Source organism: Eretmochelys imbricata, chromosome 1 (genome assembly GCF_965152235.1).
Source record: "Eretmochelys imbricata isolate rEreImb1 chromosome 1, rEreImb1.hap1, whole genome shotgun sequence".
Taxonomy (NCBI): domain Eukaryota; kingdom Metazoa; phylum Chordata; order Testudines; family Cheloniidae; genus Eretmochelys; species Eretmochelys imbricata.
This window is the reverse complement of record NC_135572.1, coordinates 2272182-2290414: the sequence shown is the minus strand read 5'-3', so window position 1 is coordinate 2290414 and position 18233 is coordinate 2272182. Positions and strand designations below refer to the sequence as shown.

Here is an 18233-nt window from a genome sequence, read left to right as displayed (position 1 = left end):
TGAGATGACTCAGCTGATTTACAAAGGGTTAAAAGGTACAACAGAACTCCGCAAGAACACCTGTGGTAACATGACAGTGTTTGCAATAGTTGAGAGTTGTGTGGTGAAAACCTAAAGAGGTCCTTGGGCACACGGCCACTGCATTACTCAGTGACAAACACTCCTGCAGGAAACTAAGAGGGGCCATGTGACCTTCTCTGCAAGGTAACGCACATAGAGAACATAATCCCAAATATACATATACAATGATGGGGTCTGAATGAGCTGTTACCACTCAAGAAAGAGATCTGGGAGTCATTGTGGTTAGTTCTCTGAAAACATCCATTCAATGTGCAGCAGCAGTCAAAAAAGCAAACAGAATGTTGGGAATCATTCTGAAAGGAATAGATAAAAAGACTGAAAATATCATATTGTCTCCATTAAGATCCATGGTACAACCACATACTGAAAATTATATGCAGATACGGGTTGCCGCATTTTAAAAAAAGATATATCAAATTGGGAAAAGTTTCCTAAAAGGGGAACAAATATGCTTAGGGATATGGAAGAAATGTGGTATGCGGAGTAAGGCAAAGGGAAATCTGCTCAGGGACAGGAGCTGGTGCATTGTCCTCTCCACAATGAGGGAGGGGGAGGCTGGGTAATAAACTTACACTGGTCAGGCTTCTGACAAGGGCCAGACAGTACAGCTCTGGGGTCCTTGGCTGGGGAGCTGGGGGAACTGCTGGACCCTCTCTATTGTTGGTTCGTGAGTGGCTCGTGAAAGTATTCGTGTAACCGCAGCTGGGTGTGTCCCTGCCTGTGTATGTGTGTGTAAGTGCAAGTGCATCTGCTCACAGCCTCACCGTGCGAGAGGGGCCCAGACTGGTAGGCCAGAGGGTTTAGCAGTACCCCAGATACAGGTTGCATCTCTGGGCCGTCAATCGTAGCCATCGAATAAACAGCCCCTGTTAGACCACGAGTCTGTTCCCTTCTTGTCATGCGCTCAGTTACTGATGGAGAGACAGTTGTTATGGCAAGGAAGTCAAGACTCCTGGGTTCTGTCTGGTATTCTCTGTGTGACCTGGGCCAAGTCAGATCAACCAGTGACTCAGTTTATCTGTCAATATGATGGGGATATGTTCAGAGTGACTTTCCTTTGCTAGGTGTTTTCAAGATCCTTCGATTAAAGGTTCTGCACAGTATGACGATAGTTACTGATGAGAATTACTCATTTCTGATACGGTAGTGATTGCCCCGTGTGTCTGCAGAAAGTGTTTGTGTCTCCCCTCAGTCATCTATCTCCAGATCTATCAGTCTCCTATCTGCCTATCTGTCCTGGGTATTTTCAGTGTATGAGACCCTATCAAGGCCTAGGTATTATCCCTAGTTTCTTTACTAACCATCCATAATTTTTAGTAATACACAAATGCACAGAGCAGCCAATTCCTCTCGGGCTCAGTGGAGAGCCCAGGAGTTCTCATCTCCCTTTGGGAAGGTCATGTAATTAGTGTTTACTCACGAAGCTTTATAAAGAGTGCAGACAAGCTTCTCCCCAGCCAGTTTACATTCAGACTATTGGGTATGGGCTGAGTGAACCCCACTGGGATTGCAGAAAGCTATATTACAAACGGTGCATACCCCTGTGTTGGCTCTTGGTGTGAGATGCTGCTGCAAATGCTGGGGTGAGAGAGGTGTGAGACACGGCTAGCTGAAGGGAATTCCCAGAGAAGACACTTCCATCTCAGGAATCACAGGTACCCATCTCTTGCTGCTCCCAACATGGGCATGATGGAATCGAGAAGGGGCAGGATGGGACCGAGGGTAAGTCTGTGGCCCTTTCCACTCTGCACACCCATTAAATGGAATCATAGCATATTAGGGTTGGGAGAGACCTCAAGAGGTCATCTCGTCCAACCCCCTGCTCAAAGCAGGACCAATCCCCAACTAAGTCATCCCAGCCATGGCTTTGTCAAGCCAGGCGTTAAAAACCTCTAATAATGGAGATTCCACCACCTCCCTAGGTAACCCATTCCAGTGCTTCACCCCGATCCTAGTGAAATAGTTTTTCCTAATATCCAACCTAGACCTCCCCCACTGCAACTTGAGACCATTACTCCTTGTTCTGTCATCTGCCACCACTGAGACCAGCCAAGCTCCATCCTCTTTGGAACCCCCCTTCAGGTAGTTGAAGGCTGCTATCAAATCCCCCCTCAGTCTTCTCTTCTTTAGACTAAACAATCCCAGTTCCCTCAGCCTCTCCTCGTAAGCCATGTGCCCCAGACTCCTAATCATTTTCGTTCCTCTCAGCTGGACTCTCTTCAATTTGTCCACATCCCTTCTGTAGTGGGGGGATGAAAACTGGAACCAATACTCCAGGTGTGGCCTTGCCATATATTCCCCTTGCCACAAATGATGAGTATGCTCCAGTACCATGTTCCAAAATGTGCCTCTTTGCTATGCCCCCTCTTCGGAAAATGTACTCCAGCCCCGAGATGGCTGCATTTCAGTGGCACAGTGGATCATTCGAGATGAAAGGGGTTAGTAGATGGACAATAAAAGGCCAAACTCTGAGGCAGTTTCCCGTACTTTGCCCAGGCCCCACTGAGGCAAAACTCCTTTTGAATTAAGAACTGAATAAAGATCTCAGTTAATGTAGAGACACTGTCACCCCCTTCTCTTGCATTATGGAAACTCCTTCAAAGAAAGGTGTCAAAAGGAGGGTGAACAGTTTTCTCTCTTTCCTTCTTGGATGGTTCAGATGCAACAAATCCTGCATCTTCACAGGGCTTAGGCTACCTGACTCCTGCAGCGCCTTCTCACCCTGCGGCTCTATGATTCTATGATGTGAAATCTTGCATTTCAGGGCTCTGGCTGTTGCGGGGGGACGGGACGGGACGGGACTAATACCTGATTTTTATCTGCTGGAAAGCACAGAGGTGTTAGGGCTCCTCCTTGCAAGATTGTGAAGAATTTTTCTATGTGACCAAGTCATCTTCTCTCTTAGCTTTGTTCAAGAAATTGACTGAACTGTTATGCCTGAAACTTTCAAAAAACAATTCAGTCGGGTGCAGACACCAGCATGGGGAATTTCAATCCAAACAGTTCAAGTTTGGAAAATTTATAAGCCACTGAAAATAAGTCCTCCTAATGGAAGGTGTCAGACAACCTTAACTAATGGTGGTGCCACCAGGGCCACCTACAATGGCCAATCCATTTGTGAAACCCGTTCAGCTCAACTCTTTGCTCCAATAATGTCTGTGGCAAGGAGTTCCACAGGCCAAATATGGATTTTGGAAACAATTTTCTTTTCTCAGTGTTATATGTTCAAACTTTCAATGTAATTGAACGTTCCCTTGCTCGCATGTTATGAGACACCTTAAATATAAATGCCTGAACTACTTTCTTTATCGATAGATTCATAGGGTTTAAGAGCTAAAGAGACGGTTAGATCACCCAGTCTGACCTCCTGTATAGCACAAGCCATAACATTGCACCCACTTACCCATGTATTGAGCTCCATGACTTCGGTCTGTTTGACTAAGGCCTGTTGTACATTAAGATTTCACATCATAGAATCATAGAGCCACAGGGTGAGAAGGCACTGCAGGAGTCAGGTAGCCTAAGCCCTGCGAAGATGCAGGATTTGTTGCATCTGAACCATCCAAGAGAGAAAGAGAGAAAACTGTTCACCCGCCTTTTGAGACATTTCTTTGAAGGAGTTTCCACAACCACACCAGACACTCAGTTCCATCGTCCTACAGTTCTTGCAGATAGGAAGTTTTTCCTGAGACTTAGTCTAAATCTGCTATGCTGAATCCATGACTTCCCTTCACTGTTAGGTTAATCTTCATCAGTGCTATTTGGTAGTTCTTTCCAACTGGAATTCATTTAGATTCTGATTCCAACCATTGAGTCTTGCTTTGCCTCTCTCCTCCAGATTAAAGAGCCTGGTGTCAAGGTTCCTTCCCCACTCTGAACTCTAGGGTACAGAGGTGGGGACCTGCATGAAAACCTCCTAAGATTACTTTTACCAGCTTAGGTTAAAACTTCCCCAAGATACAAATTAATTTTATCCTTTGTCCTTGGAATATCCACTGCCACCACCAAACTCTAACTGGGTTTACTGGGAAACATAGTTTGGACATGTCTCTCTCCCCCAAATCCTCCCAACCCTTGCTGGGAAACTTCCTGGGAAAGGTTTGGTAAAAATCCTCACCAATTTGCATAGGTGACCACAGACCCAAACCCTTGGATCTGAGAACAATGAAAAAGCCTTCAGTTTTCTTACAAGAACACTTTTAATAGAAATAGAAGTAAATAGAAGTAAAGGAATCACCTCTGTAAAATCAGGATGGTAGATACCTTACAAGGGAATTAGATTCAAAACATAGAGAATCCCTCTAGGCAAAACCTTAAGTTACAAAAAAAGACACACAGACAGAAATAGTCATTCTATTCAGCACAGTTTTTTTCTCAGCCATTTAAAGAAATCATAATCTAACACATACCTAGCTAGATTACTTACTAAAAGTTCTAAGACTCCATTCTTCTTCTGTCCCCGGCAAAAGCAGCCTACAGACAGACACAGACCTTTTGTTTTTCTCCCTCCTCCCAGCTTTTGAAAGTATCTTGTCTCCTCATTGGTGATTTTGGTCAGGTGCCAGCGAGGTTACCTTTAGCTTCTTACCCCTTTACAGGTGAGAGGATTTTTCCTCTGACCAGGAGGGATTTTAAAGGTGTTTACTCTTCCCTTTATATTTATGACACCTGGTATTACTATTTAAGATAAGCAGATGAAGCTCTTTAAGTCCGCTATTTTCTCCAGCCTCCACTCATTTTGTGGCTCTTTTCTGGACCCACTACAATTATTCAAGATTCTTTTTGAAATGTGGAGCCCGGCACTGGATGCAGTCGGTTTCACCAATGCCATGTGCAGAGGAAAAAATCCTTCCCTTGCTCCAGCTCACCACTCCCCTGTTTATGCATCCAAGGATCACATCAGCCCTTTTGGCCACAGCATCACTCAGCGAGCTCACGAGGAGTTGGTTCTCCACACTGATCCCTAAATACTTTTCAGGGTCCCTGCATTCCATAATACAGAGTCCTAGTCAGGGGGCTGTGCCTGCATTCTCTGTTCTAAGACGATCACTTTGCATTTGACTGTATTAAAACAGTTTATTTGCATGGGCCCAACTCACCAAATACTCCAGATCAGTCTGTATGCCTGCCCTGGCCTCCTCATTGGAACCAATCTGCCAATCGTTGGGTCATGTACAAATTTTATCTGCAGTTATTTTATATTTCTCTCCAGATCATTGATGAATATATTGACTAACATTGGTCCAAGAACTAATCCCTGCAGAACCCCACTAGAAATAGCCACTTTCCCTGACAACGGCCCATTGACAACTACTTGCTGAGATCTGTGAGATGGCCATGTTTTTGGTCCATATAACATGTACTCTACCGATATTGTAGAATGTTCTTTTCTCAGAATGTTTTCCCCTACTTAATCAAATGCCTCAGAGAAATCAAAGTTTTCTATATCTGCGCGGATCCCTTGGTCATCCAAACATGTGCTCTCATTACAGGATGAAATCAGGCTCATTTGACAAGATGAGTTTTCCATAAACCATGTTGCTGAGTAGCATTAGTTATATTCCTAAACTTTTTTTGGAACTAATCCCATACCAGTTTTTTCATTGTTTGATAAACTTTTCCATTTTTTTAAAGTTTCCCTGTATCTTTTCATAATTTACATTTATTTATTGTCCTTTATTTAACACAATACTGTACTTTTCGAAAAGGACCTGGGGATTGCAGTGGACGAGAAGCTGGATAAGAGTCAGCAGTGTGTCCTTGTTGCTAAGAAGGCCAATGGCATATTGGGCTGTCTTAGAAGGAGCATTGCCACCAGATTGAGGGAAGTGATTATTCCCTTCTACTCAGCACTGGTGAGATCACAGCTGGAGTATTGCATCTAATTTTGGGCACCCCAATGCAGAAAGGATGTGGACAAACTGGAGAGTATCCAGCGGAGGGCAATTACAATTTTTAGGGGGCTGGAGCACATTACTTACAAAGAGAGGCTGGGGGAACTGGGCTTATTTACTCTGCAGAAGAGAAGTGTGAGGGGGGATTTGATCGCAGCCTTCAGCTACCTGAAGGGGGGTACCAAAGAGGATGGAACTTGGCTGTTCTCAGTGGTAGCAGATGACAGAACAAGGAGCAATGGCCTCAAGTTGCAGTTTGAACTGGGGGAGTTCTAGGTTGAATATTAGGAAACACTATTTCACTAGGAGGGTGGTGAAGCACTGGAATGGGTTCCCTAGGGACGTGATGGAATCTCCATCCTTAGAGGTTTTTAAGTTCAGGCTTGACAAAGCCCTGCCTGGGATTTGTCATGCTCTGAACAGGAGGTTGGGGTAGATGATCTGCTGAGGTCTCTTCCAACCCTAAACCTCTATGAGTCCATGATTTACCTTTTTTTTTTTTTTTTTTTTTTGGGGGGGGGGGGCTCTGTTGCTGCCTGACTGCATAATTCTGGTACCAAATGAGATGTGTGGTTAATCGGTCACTTTGTAACTCTGGTGGTCATAACTCTAGCATTCTACTGTAGATGCTGTTTAACGTCCTCATTGATTGCTAATGGCCTGGAAATGCCAAACAAAAAATACAAATCTTTTTTTCTGCAAGATTATCAAATTTCCTTTGTCTCTCTAAAATTTGGCCTATTTTTTTCCAATATTACTTTGTTCTTAAAATACTTAATCACCTCCTTTTTTGTGATCCGTAGCCTGGCCAAACATGGATTTTTCCCTGATGTCTTTAATGTCCCTTATCATTTTAATAAAGTGCAATTTGTATTTCTTGCTATCTGTATTCTTCCCCCCCACATCCATTTGTTGTACATTGCTTGCCTCCTCCCTGAAGTTCATGCCTTCACTTTGCAACTGGATCAGATTTTTAGTGAAAGTTGTCCACATTCTTGATTTATCATTGCTTGGTAGCTATGTAAGAAAGTCTTCTTAAGGAACTCCCGAATTTCATTCCCATTTTTCTGTCTGAACTTTTCCTCCCAATCAGTTTTGCTGATAATTTGCCTCAGCTTTGAGGAAGGAGCCTTTTGAAGCACTATCTCTACATATTACCGGTTGGGAGCTGTTCTCTGTTTGTCCATTTCAACACCATCAGTTTCACTGTTTATTTTCCTCTCCTCTTTCATATACCCCCTTCTTTCTCTTTTCTCTAAAGAGTGACAGTCTTTTCAGTCTCTCTGCATATGGCAGCCTTCCCCATTCTCCTAGCCTGTCTCAGGCCTGGTCTACACTGCGGGGGGGATAATGTGAATAGCATAGCTGAAGCTGACATACTTAGTTCTACTGACTGTAGTGTCTTCACAGCAGCAAGTTGATGGCTGATGCTCTCCCGTCGACTGCTCCTGCGCCTCTCACCCTGGTTGAGTACCGGAGTTGATGAGAGAGGACTTGGTGGTCAATTTATCGCACCTAAATGAGATCAATCGACCCTCTGCTGGATCGATCACTGCCCGTCGATCCAGTGGGTAATATAGAAAAGCCCTCAGAAACCCCCTTTCTCTCTGCTATATCCTTTATAGAGACTGGTCAACCAATACAGAGCACATATCCAGAGCAGGTTATTTTCCATCCCATTCCTTAGGCATTGTCATTGTTTTGGTCACTGCTTCGAAAGAGCAGGTGTTTCCATTGAGCTCCCAGGTCTTTTCCCCAAGGTATGTTCTAGTGGGGATGTTTTCCCCAGCACATGTCTTGGAAAAGTTTTGATTTTTTCAAATCTCATATTTTGAGCTACTGGTTGAATGGGGAACTCGCTACAGCATGAACTCTCTAGTCTGGGTTTCATTGCATTAAGGAACAATGAGCAATAAACACCCTCATGCTTCCTGCTGGTGTCTATTAAGATTTCCCACACCAAGACAAATAGGAATTATTGACATACGGAGCACCACCGAATATGGAATTGGCATTAGTAGGGTTAGGGGGTCATAATTCATTTATCTGAATTATGGAAATGTCATTTTTCAGTTTGTGAAGAGCACCTAATTGCACTTGGCGGAAGCCCATGAGAATGGCTTCCACTAGTGCATGTAGCGTCTCATATTAACATTGTCTCTCCATCCAGGCATTTGTACTGAGACCATCACCCTAGGCCCTGGGCACATTCAGGAAGTCAGGGGAATCTATGGTGCATGCAGGAGACACCGTTCTGCCTTGGAGTTGGACACCTTCTCCTCTACTCCATGTCTGATTCCAACACAACTGATTTCACCAACCCCTCTACCTTCATCCTGCTGGGCATTCCTGGCCTCGAGGCGGCCCATGTCTGGATCTCAGTCCCCTTCTGTGCGATCTATACCTTAGCCATCTTGGGGAACTTCACCATCCTATTGATTGTGAAGATAGAGCCGAGCCTCCATGGGCCCATGTACTATTTCCTTTGCATGCTGGCTGTCACCGACCTGGCCCTGTCTACATCCACCGTGCCCAAAATGCTGAGCATCTTCTGGTTCAATTCCAGGGAGATAGATTTCAGAGCCTGCCTCACTCAGCTGTACTTCATTCACTGCTTCTCAGCGATGGAGTCTGGGATCCTCGTAACCATGGCTTTGGATCGCTATGTGGCCATCTGCCATCCCCTGAGACATTCCACCATCCTGACAAACGCGGCGGTGGCCAAGCTAGGCCTGGCCGTGGTACTACGCAGCAGCATACTCGTACTGCCCAATCCCTTCCTGGCCAGGCGGTGCCCATATCACAGAACCAACATCATACCCCATACCTACTGTGAGCATATATCCATGGTGAAGTTGGCCTGTGCTGACATCCGTGTCAATAATTACTATGGCTTCTCTCTGATATTCCTCATCACTGGTGTGGATGTGTTTTTGATTGCCCTGTCCTACACACAGATTCTCAGAGCCATCTTCAGCCTCCCCACAAAGGACGCCTGGATGAAGACTTTTTGGACCTGCAGCTCCCACCTGTTTGCCACCTTAGCCTTTTACATCCCAGCTCTTTTCTTCATCCTCACACACCGGTTTGCCCAGAATGTGCCCCTGCGTTTCCACGTTCTCATGGCCAACATGTACCTCCTGGTGCCCCCCATGCTAAACCCCATCATCTATGGTTTGAAGACCAAACAGATCAGGAACAGGCTGCTCTGGCTCTTTCCTCATAAAGGACCTAAAATTTTCTCCTGGTGGTCTGGCTCTAAAACCAGCCTCCATGCAGAGCTGTCTGGGGACATGGTGCTGAGCCCTCTTTCCTGAATCACCTACTGGACCCTCACATAGACATTAAATCCTTCCCCGATCCTACTGTGCTGTGTCAGCCTGACAAACTGGGGAATTGGTCTGTGTACAACTCATTAACTCATAGGTTGTCACATTTCTAATTGCTGGTCACTGGATTTCAAAGCTCTATCACTTCTGTCAAGTCTCACCCCTTCCTCTGCTTCTTCAACCTAAGGCCCCACCCCTGGTGATTGGTCTTCTTTTGCCCTCCCGCTGTCACTCGCTGGATCATCTCCACCTCCCTCCCCCCCCGGATCTGTAAGGGAGCCATTTCAGATTTTGGTGGGGGAGTCAACTTTAACCATGATTCCAGGGGCTACCTAAGCTCTTGAAAGCTTTAGATGTTTTGGCAGATAACTTAGCAATTAGCAGACAGGAGCACTGTATCTAATTTGTATATAAAAGAAAGAAAATTAAAAAAAATATTAAACCCAGTCAGCTCTAATACAAACATTTTCTGGCATTTTGTGTCAACTCATTTAAGGGACACTGTTGAGGTTTGTAATTTTAATGTGTATTCTCATTCTGTCACTATCTCTGTGGAGAGAGAGACCCTGACAGGCTTCTTGGGTTCTACCTCAGTTCTGGGAGGTAAGTGGGGTCTAGTGAGTTAAAGTGTGTGTGTGTAGCGGAGGACGAGGTTGGGAGGGAGATAGATCTGGGGTCTAGATAAGAATGTCAGAATGGCCATAGTAGGTAATACCAATGCTCCATAGAATCATAGAATATTAGTGTTGGAAGACACCTCAGGAGGTCATCTAGCCCCAACCCCTGCTCAGAGCAGAATCAAGACCAACTAAATCGTCCCAGAGAAGGCTTTATCAAGCCAGGCCTTAAAAGCCTCTAGGGATGGAGATTCCACCACCTCCCTAGATAACCCATTCCAGTGCTTCACCACCCTCCTAGTGAAATAGCATTTCTTACTATCGAACCGAGACCTCTTGCACGGCTACTTGAGACCATTGATTCTTGTTCTTTCATCTGCCATCTCTGAGAATAGCCTAGCTCCATCTTCAGGTAGTTGAAGGCTGCTGTCAAATCCCCCCTCACTCTTCTCTTCTGTAGACTAAATAGGCCCAGTTCCCTCAGCTTTCCTAGTAAATCATGTGCCCCAACCCCTTAATCATTTTTATTTCCCTCTGATGGACTCTCTCAAATTTGTCCACATTCCTTCTGTCATGAGGGGTCCAAAATCGGACAGAATACTCCAGATGTGGCCTCACCAGTGCTGAATAGAGGGGAATAATCACGTCCCTAGATCTGCGGGCAATGGTTCTACTAATGCAGCCCAATATGCCACTGGCATTCTTGGAAACGAGGGCACACTGCTAACTCCTATCCAGGTTGTTGTCCTCTGTAATCCCCTGGTCCTTTTCTGCAGAAATTCTGCTTAGCCAGTTGGTCCCCAGACTGTAGCAGTGCATGGGATTCTTCCATCCTAAGGGCAGGAACCCCCGGACGAGGGGGATGAAGTGGACGAGGCTTTCTTCCGACAACTTGCAGAAGCTACTAGATCGCACGCCCTGGTTCTCATGGGAGACTTCAATCACCCTGATATCTGCTGGGAGAGCAATACAGCGGTGCACAGACAATCCAGGAAGTTTTTGGAAACTGTAGGGGACAATTTCCTGGTGCAAGTGATGGAGAAACCAACTAGGGGCAGAGCTCTTCTTGACCTGCTGCTCACAAAGCGGGAAGAATTAGTAGGGGAAGCAAAAGTGGATGGGAACCTGGGAGGCAGTGACCATGAGATGGTCGAGTTCAGGATCCTGACACAAGGAGGAAAGGAAAGAAGCAGAATATGGACCCTGGACTTCAGAAAAGCAGACTTTGACTCCCTCAGGGAACTGATGGGCAAGATCACCTGGGAGAATAAGATGAGGGGGAAAGGAGTCCAGGAGAGCTGGCTGTATTTTAAAGAATCCTTATTGAGGTTACAGGGACAAACCATCCCGATGTGTACAAAGAATAGTAAATATGGCAGGCGACCAGCTTGGCTTAACAGTGAAATCCTTGCTGATCTTAAACACAAAAAAGAAGCTTACAAGAAGTGGAAGATTGGACAAATGACCAGGGAGGAGTATAAAAATCTTGCTCGGGCATGCAGGAGTCAAATCAGGAAGGCCAAATCACACCTGGAGCTGCAACTAGCAAGAGATGTTAAGAGTAACAAGAAGGGTTTCTTCAGGTATGTTGGCAACAAGAAGAAAGTCAAGGAAAGTGTGGGCCCCTTATTGAATGAGAGAGGCAATCTAGATGTGGAAAAAGACAGAGGATGTGGAAAAAGCTAATGTACTCAATCCTTTTTTTCCTCTGTCTTCAGGAACAAGGTCAGCTCCCAGACTACTGCACTAGGCAGCAAGGCATGGGGAGGAGGTGACCAGCCCTCTGTGGAGAAAGAAGTGGTTCGGGACTATTTAGAAAAGCTGGACGAGCACAAGTCCATGGGGCCAGATGCGCTGCATCCAAGAGTGCTACAGGAGTTGGCGGATGTGTTTGCGGCGCCATTCTCCATTATCTTTGAAAACTCATGGCGAGCCGGGGAAGTCCCGGATGACTGGAAAAAGGCTAATGTAGTGCCAATCTTTAAAAAAGGGAAGAAGGAGGATCTGGGGAACTACAGGCCAGTCAGCCTCACCTCAGTCCCCGGAAAAATCATGGAGCAGGTCCTCAAGGAATCAATTCTGAAGCACTTAGAGGAGAGGAAAGTGATCAGGAACAGTCAGCATGGATTCACCAAGGGCAAGTCATGCTGACTAATCTAATTGCCTTCTATGACGAGATAACTGGTTCTGTGGATGAAGGGAAAGCAGTGAACATGTTATTCCTTGACTTTAGTAAAGCTTTTGACACAATCTCCCACAGTATTCTTGCCAGCAAGTTAAAGAAGTATGGACTGAATGAATGGACTATAAGGTGGGTAGAAAGTTGGCTAGATTGTCGGGCTCAACGGGTAGTGATCAATGGCTCCATGTCTAGTTGGCAGCCAGTATCAAGTGGAGTGCCCCATGGGTGGGTCCTGTGGCCGGTTTTGTTCAATATTTTCATAAATGACCTGGAGGATGGTGTGGATTGCACCCTCAGCAAGTTTACAGATGACACTAAACTGGGAGGAGTGGTAGATACACTGGAGGGTAGGGATAGCATACAGAGGAACCTAGACAAATTGGAGGATTGGACCAAAAGAAATCTGATCAGGTTCAACAAGGACAAGTGCAGAGTTCTGCACTTAGGACGGAAGAATCCAATGCACCACTACAGACTAGGGACAGAATGGCTAGGCAGGAGTTCTGCAGAAAAGGACCTAAGGGTTACAGTGGACGAGAAGCTGGATATGAGTCAACAGCGTGCCCTTGTTGCTAAGAAGGCCAATGGCATTTTGGGACGTATAAGTATGGGCATTGCCGGCAGATCATTGCCCTCTATTCGACATTGCTGAGGCCTCATCTGGAGTACTGTGTCCAGTTTTGGGACCCATATTACAAGAAGGATGTGGAAAAATTGGAAAGAGTCCAGCGGAGGGCAACAAAAATGATTAGGGGACTGGAACACATGACTTCTGAGGAGAGGCTGAGGGAACTGGGATTGTTTAGTCTACAGAAGAGAAGAATGAGGTGGGATTTGATAGCTGCTTTCAACTACCTGAAAGGGGGTTCCAAAGAGGATGGTTCTAGACTATTCACAGTGGTAGAAGAGGACAGAACAAGGAGTAATGGTCTCAAGTTGCAGTGGGGGAGATTTAGATTGGATATTAGGCAGAACTTTTTCACTAGGAGGGTGGTGAAACACTGGAATGTGTTACCTAGGGAGGTGGTGGAATCACCTTCCTTAAAAGTTTTTAAGGTCAGGCTTGACAAAGCTCTGGCTGGGATGATTTAATTGGGGATCGGTCCTGCTTTGAGCAGGGGGTTGGACTATATGACCTCCTGAGGTCCCTTCCAACCCTGATATTCTATGATTCTATGATTCTATGACCACTGACCTCTTGTGGATAGAGAGAGGGGTAACAGAGAGGACCTCAATCCAGGTCTCGACTTTTCAGGACTTTGTTTTTGACGTTCTTGTGAACTAACTCTGTTTCTTTAAGACAGGATATAGATCCTACAGAATAAATGGTTGTCTGTGAAAATGATAATGACCAACCTGACAGAGGGGAGGAGGAAATTTCCTGGGTGGGAAGATACAGAAAGAAGCTATGAAATAGGTGCTGGGAGAAGACACACCTCTTATTCCAGACAGTACAGATCACGACCTGCTAGGAAAGGGGTGGGAAAGGTCCCAGTGCTTGGATTGGGAATCACACGGAAGGCCAACATGCAATGTCCCCTTACAAGCTTACCTCACCAAGACCCCAGACTTGACCATAGACTGAGATTCCTATTGAAGAGGACACTGAGGGGAAAGGAAACCAGTAACTAAACACATATTTAGGTTTAGAGAGGAGTTGAAAGATACAATATCTATTGAAGAAACCAAACTGTCCAAGCAGAAGGCGTGGTATAATAAAAATACTTGGAAACAACAATCTGTGACAAAGTATTTGGTTTTATTGTTCAATCTCATGATGCAAAGTTTGTTGCTAATGGTGAACCTTATAACAAAGAATTTGTTAGTGATGGTAAATCCTATGAAAAGGTGTAACATGCATGAGTCTTCGAAAAGCTTCTGGACATGATAGGAGTCATAAACATGAAGCCCTGTTGGGGATACTGTTTCTCAGCGAACACCTGTAACCAAGCTCAAATCTTGTCATAGCAGGGAAGCCATAATATACCTAGGCTGCTGTGTGGAAGGGAAACTGAGGCACAACTCCTCATGGCATTGATGAATAACCGTGTCATTATCAGCAGTTGGAAAAGCACAATGGTTAACAATGCTGCACACATACAAAGAGAGGTTTTCTAGAGACCCAGAAAGGGCACACTTGCTGAATTTTGAGATGACTCAGCTGATTTACAAAGGGTTAAAAGGTACAACAGAACCCTGCAAGAACACCTGTGGGTAACACTACTAGGTTTGCAATAGTTGAGAGTTGTGTGGTGAGAACCTAAAGAGGGCCTTGGGCACACGGACACTGCATTACTCAGTGATAAACACTCCTGCAGGAAACTAAGAGGGGCCGTGTGACCTTCTCTGCAAAGTAACGCACATAGAGAACATAATCCCAAATATACATATACAATGATGGGGTCTGAATGAGCTGTTACCACTCAAGAAAGAGATCTGGGAGTCATTGTGGTTAGTTCTCTGAAAACATCCATTCAATGTGCAGCAGCCGTCAAAAAAGCAAACAGAATGGTGGGAATCATTCTGAAAGGAATAGATAAAAAGACTGAAAATATCATATTGTCTCCATTAATATCCATGGTACGACCACATACTGAAAATTATATGCAGATACGGGTTGCCCCATTTTAAAAAAAGGTATATCAAATTGGGAAAAGTTTCATAAAAGGGGAACAAATATGCTTAGGGATATGGAAGAAATGTGGTATGCGGAGTAAGGCAAAGGGAAATCTGCTCAGGGACCGGGGCTGGTGCATTGTCCTCTCCACAATGAGGGAGGGGCAGACTGGGTAATAAACTTACACTGGTCAGGCTTCTGACAAGGGCGAGACAGTACAGCTCTGGGGTCCTAGGCTGGGCAGCTGGGGGAACTGCTGGACCCTCTCTATTGTTGGTTCGTGAGTGGCTCGTGAAAGTATTCGTGTAACCGCAGCTGGGTGTGTCCCTGCCTGTGTATGGGTGTGTAAGTGCAAGTGCATCTGTTCACAGCCTCACCGTGCAAGAGGGGCCCAGACTGGTAGGCCAGAGGGGTTAACAGTACCCCAGATACAGGTTGCATCCCTGGGCCATCAATCGTAGCCATCCAACGAACAGCCCCTGCTAGACCACGAGTCTGTTCCCTTCTTGTCATGCGCTCAGTTACTGATGGAGAGACAGTTGTTATGGCAAGGAAGTCAAGACTCCTGGGTTCTGTCTGGTATTCTCTGTGTGACCTTGGCCAAGTCAGATCAACCAGTGACTCAGTTTATCTCTCGATATGATGGAGATATGTTCAGAGTGACTGTCCTTTGCTAGGTGTTTTCAAGATCCTTCGATTAAAGGTGCTGCACAGTATGATCATAAAAGAACAGGAGTACTTGTAGCACCTTAGAGACTAACACATTTATTTGAGCATAAGCTTTCGTGAGCTAAAGCTCATTGAATGCATTCAATGAAGTGAGCTGTAGCTCACGAAAGCTTATGCTCAAATAAATTGGTTAGTCTCTAAGGTGCCACAAGTCCTCCTTTTCTTTCTGCAAATACAGACTAACACGGCTGCGACTCTGAAACCTGTCAGTCTGATGATAAAAAGAAAAGGAGGACTTATGGCACCTTAGAGACTAACCAATTTCTTTGAGCATGAGCTTTCGTGAGCTACAGCTCACTTCATCAGATGCATACCGTGGAAATGCATACCACGGTATGCATCTGATGAAGTGAGCTGTAGCTCACGAAAGCTCATGCTCAAATAAATTGGTTAGTCTCTAAGGTGCCACAAGTACTCCTTTTCTTTTTGCGAATACAGACTAACACGGCTGTTACTCTGAAACCAGTCTGATGATAGTTACTGATGAGAATTACTCGTCTCTGATACCGTAGTGATTGCAGAAAGTGCAGTGTGTCTGCAGAAAGTGTTTGTGTCTCCCCTCAGTCATCTTTCTCCTGATCTATCTGTCTCCTATCTGCCCATCTGTCCTGGGTATTTTCAGTGTTTGAAATCCTATGGAGACCTAGGTATTATCCCTAACTTTTTTACTAACCATCCATAATTTTTAAAAATACACAAGTGCACAGAGTAGCCAATTCCTCTCGGGCTCAGTGGAGAGCCCAGGAGTTCTTATCTCCCCTTGGGAAGTTCATTTAATTAGTGTTTACTCCCGAAGCTGTATAAAGAGTGCAGACAAGCTGCTCCCCAGCCTGTTTACATTCAGACTATTCGCGAGAGGCTGAGTGAACCCCCCTGGGATTGCACAGAGCTATATTATAAACGGTGCATACCCTTTTGTTGGCTCTCGGCATGGGATGCTGCTGCAAATGCTGGGGTGAGAGAGGTGTGGGACACGGCTAGCTGAAGGGAATTCCCAGAGAAGACACTTCCATCTCAGGATTCACAGGTAGCCATCTCTTGCTGCTCGCCAAACGGAGTGCAACATGATCGTGATGGAATTGAGAATGGGCAGGATGGGACTGAGAATAAGTCTGTGGCCCTTTCTGCTCTGCACACCCATTAATTAGAATCATAGAATATTAGGGTTGGAAGAGACCTCAAGAGGTCATCTAGTCCAACCCCCTGCACAAAGCGGGACGAACACCAACTGTATCATCCCAGCCAGGGCTTTGTCAAGCCTGGCCTTAAGAACCTCTAAGGACGGAGTTTCCACCACCTCCCTTGGGAACACATTTCAGTGCTTCACCATCCACCACAGAAGGGAAGTGGACAAACTGGAGAGAGTCCAGTTGAGGGCAATCTAGATAATTAGGGGTCTGGAGAACATGCGTTACGAGGAGAGGCTGAGGGAACTGGGGTTATTTAGTTTGCAGAAGAGGAGAGTGAAGGGGGATTTGACAGCAGCCTTCAAGTACATGAAGCGGGGTTCCAAAGGTGATGGAGCTCAGCTGTTCTCAATGGTAGCAGATGACATAACAAGGAGTAATGGTCTCAAGTTGCAGTGGGGGAGGTTTAGGTTGGATATTAGGAAACTCTATTTCACTAGGAGGGTGGTGAAACACTGGAATGGGTTCCCTAGTGTGGTGGTGGAATCTCCTTCCCTAGAGGTATTTAAGGCCTGGTTTGACAAAGCCCTGGATGGGATATTTTCTTTTTTTGTCGTCCGTAGCCGGGCCAAACATGGATTTTCCCTGATGTCTTTAACATCCCTTATCATTTTCATAAAGTGCAATTTGTATTGCTTTCTATATGTATTCCTTTCCCCCCCACCACCATTTGTTGTACATTGCTTGCCTCCTCCCTGCAGTTGATGCCTTCACTTTGGCACTGGATCGGATTTTTAGTGAAAGTTGTCCACATGCTTGATTTATCATTGCTTTTTAGATATGTAAGAAAGTCTTCTTAAGGAACTCCCGAGTTTCATTCCCATTTTTCTGTCTGAAATTTTCCTCCCAAACAGTTTTGCTGATAATTTGCCTCAGCTTTGAGGAAGGAGCCTTTTGAAGCACTATCTGTACATATTACCGGTTGGGAGCTGTTCTCTGTTTGTCCATTTCAACACAATCAGTTTCACTGTTTATTTTCCTCTCCTCTTTCATATACCCCCTTCTTTCTCTTTTCTCTAAAGAGTGACAGTCTTTTCAGTCTCTCCGCATATGGCAACCTCCCCCGTTCTCATAGCCTGTCTCAGGCCTGGTCTACACTGGGGGGGGGGGGATGATTTAACTTACGCAACTTCATCTATGTGAATAACGTAGCTGAAGTCGACGTACTTAGTTTAACTTACTGCGGTGTCTTCACTGTGCTAAGTCGATGGCTGACGCTCTCCCGTCGACTGCACCTGCGCCTCTCGCCCTGGTCGAGTATCGGAGTCGACGGGAGAGCACTCAGCAGTCGATTTATCGTGTCTAGATGCAATAAACCGACCCCCACTGGATCGATCGCTGCCTGTCAATCCAGTGCGTAATGTAGACAAGCCCTCAGAAACCCCCTTTCTCTCTGCTATACCCTTTATAGAGACTGGGCAACCAAAACTGAGCACATATCCAGAGTAGGTTATTTTCCATCCAATTCCTAAGGCATTCTCTTTGTTTTGGCCACTGCTTCAAAAGAGCAGGTGTTTCCATTGAGATGACAGGTTTTCTCCCTGAGGTATGTTCTATTGGGATGTTTGCCATGAGCACATGTCTTGGCAAAGCTTTG

At 45.4% G+C, this 18233-nt stretch overlaps 1 protein-coding gene and 1 pseudogene across 1 annotated transcript; one reads left to right on the top strand and one right to left on the bottom strand.

The window, feature by feature from the left end:
• Window positions 1-18233, bottom strand: part of LOC144259317 (olfactory receptor 52P1-like) — a 56239-nt pseudogene that overhangs the window by 30319 nt on the left and 7687 nt on the right.
• Window positions 8264-9292, top strand: LOC144277418 (olfactory receptor 52E4-like). The gene has a single exon (XM_077838170.1). It carries the CDS (start codon window positions 8264-8266, stop codon window positions 9290-9292), a length of 1029 nt encoding a protein of 342 aa, XP_077694296.1.

Excerpts from the sequence above, each read along its gene's own strand:
- LOC144277418 (XM_077838170.1), top strand. The coding sequence starts at position 8,264 with ATGTCTGATTCCAACACAACTGATTTCACCAACCCCTCTACCTTCATC.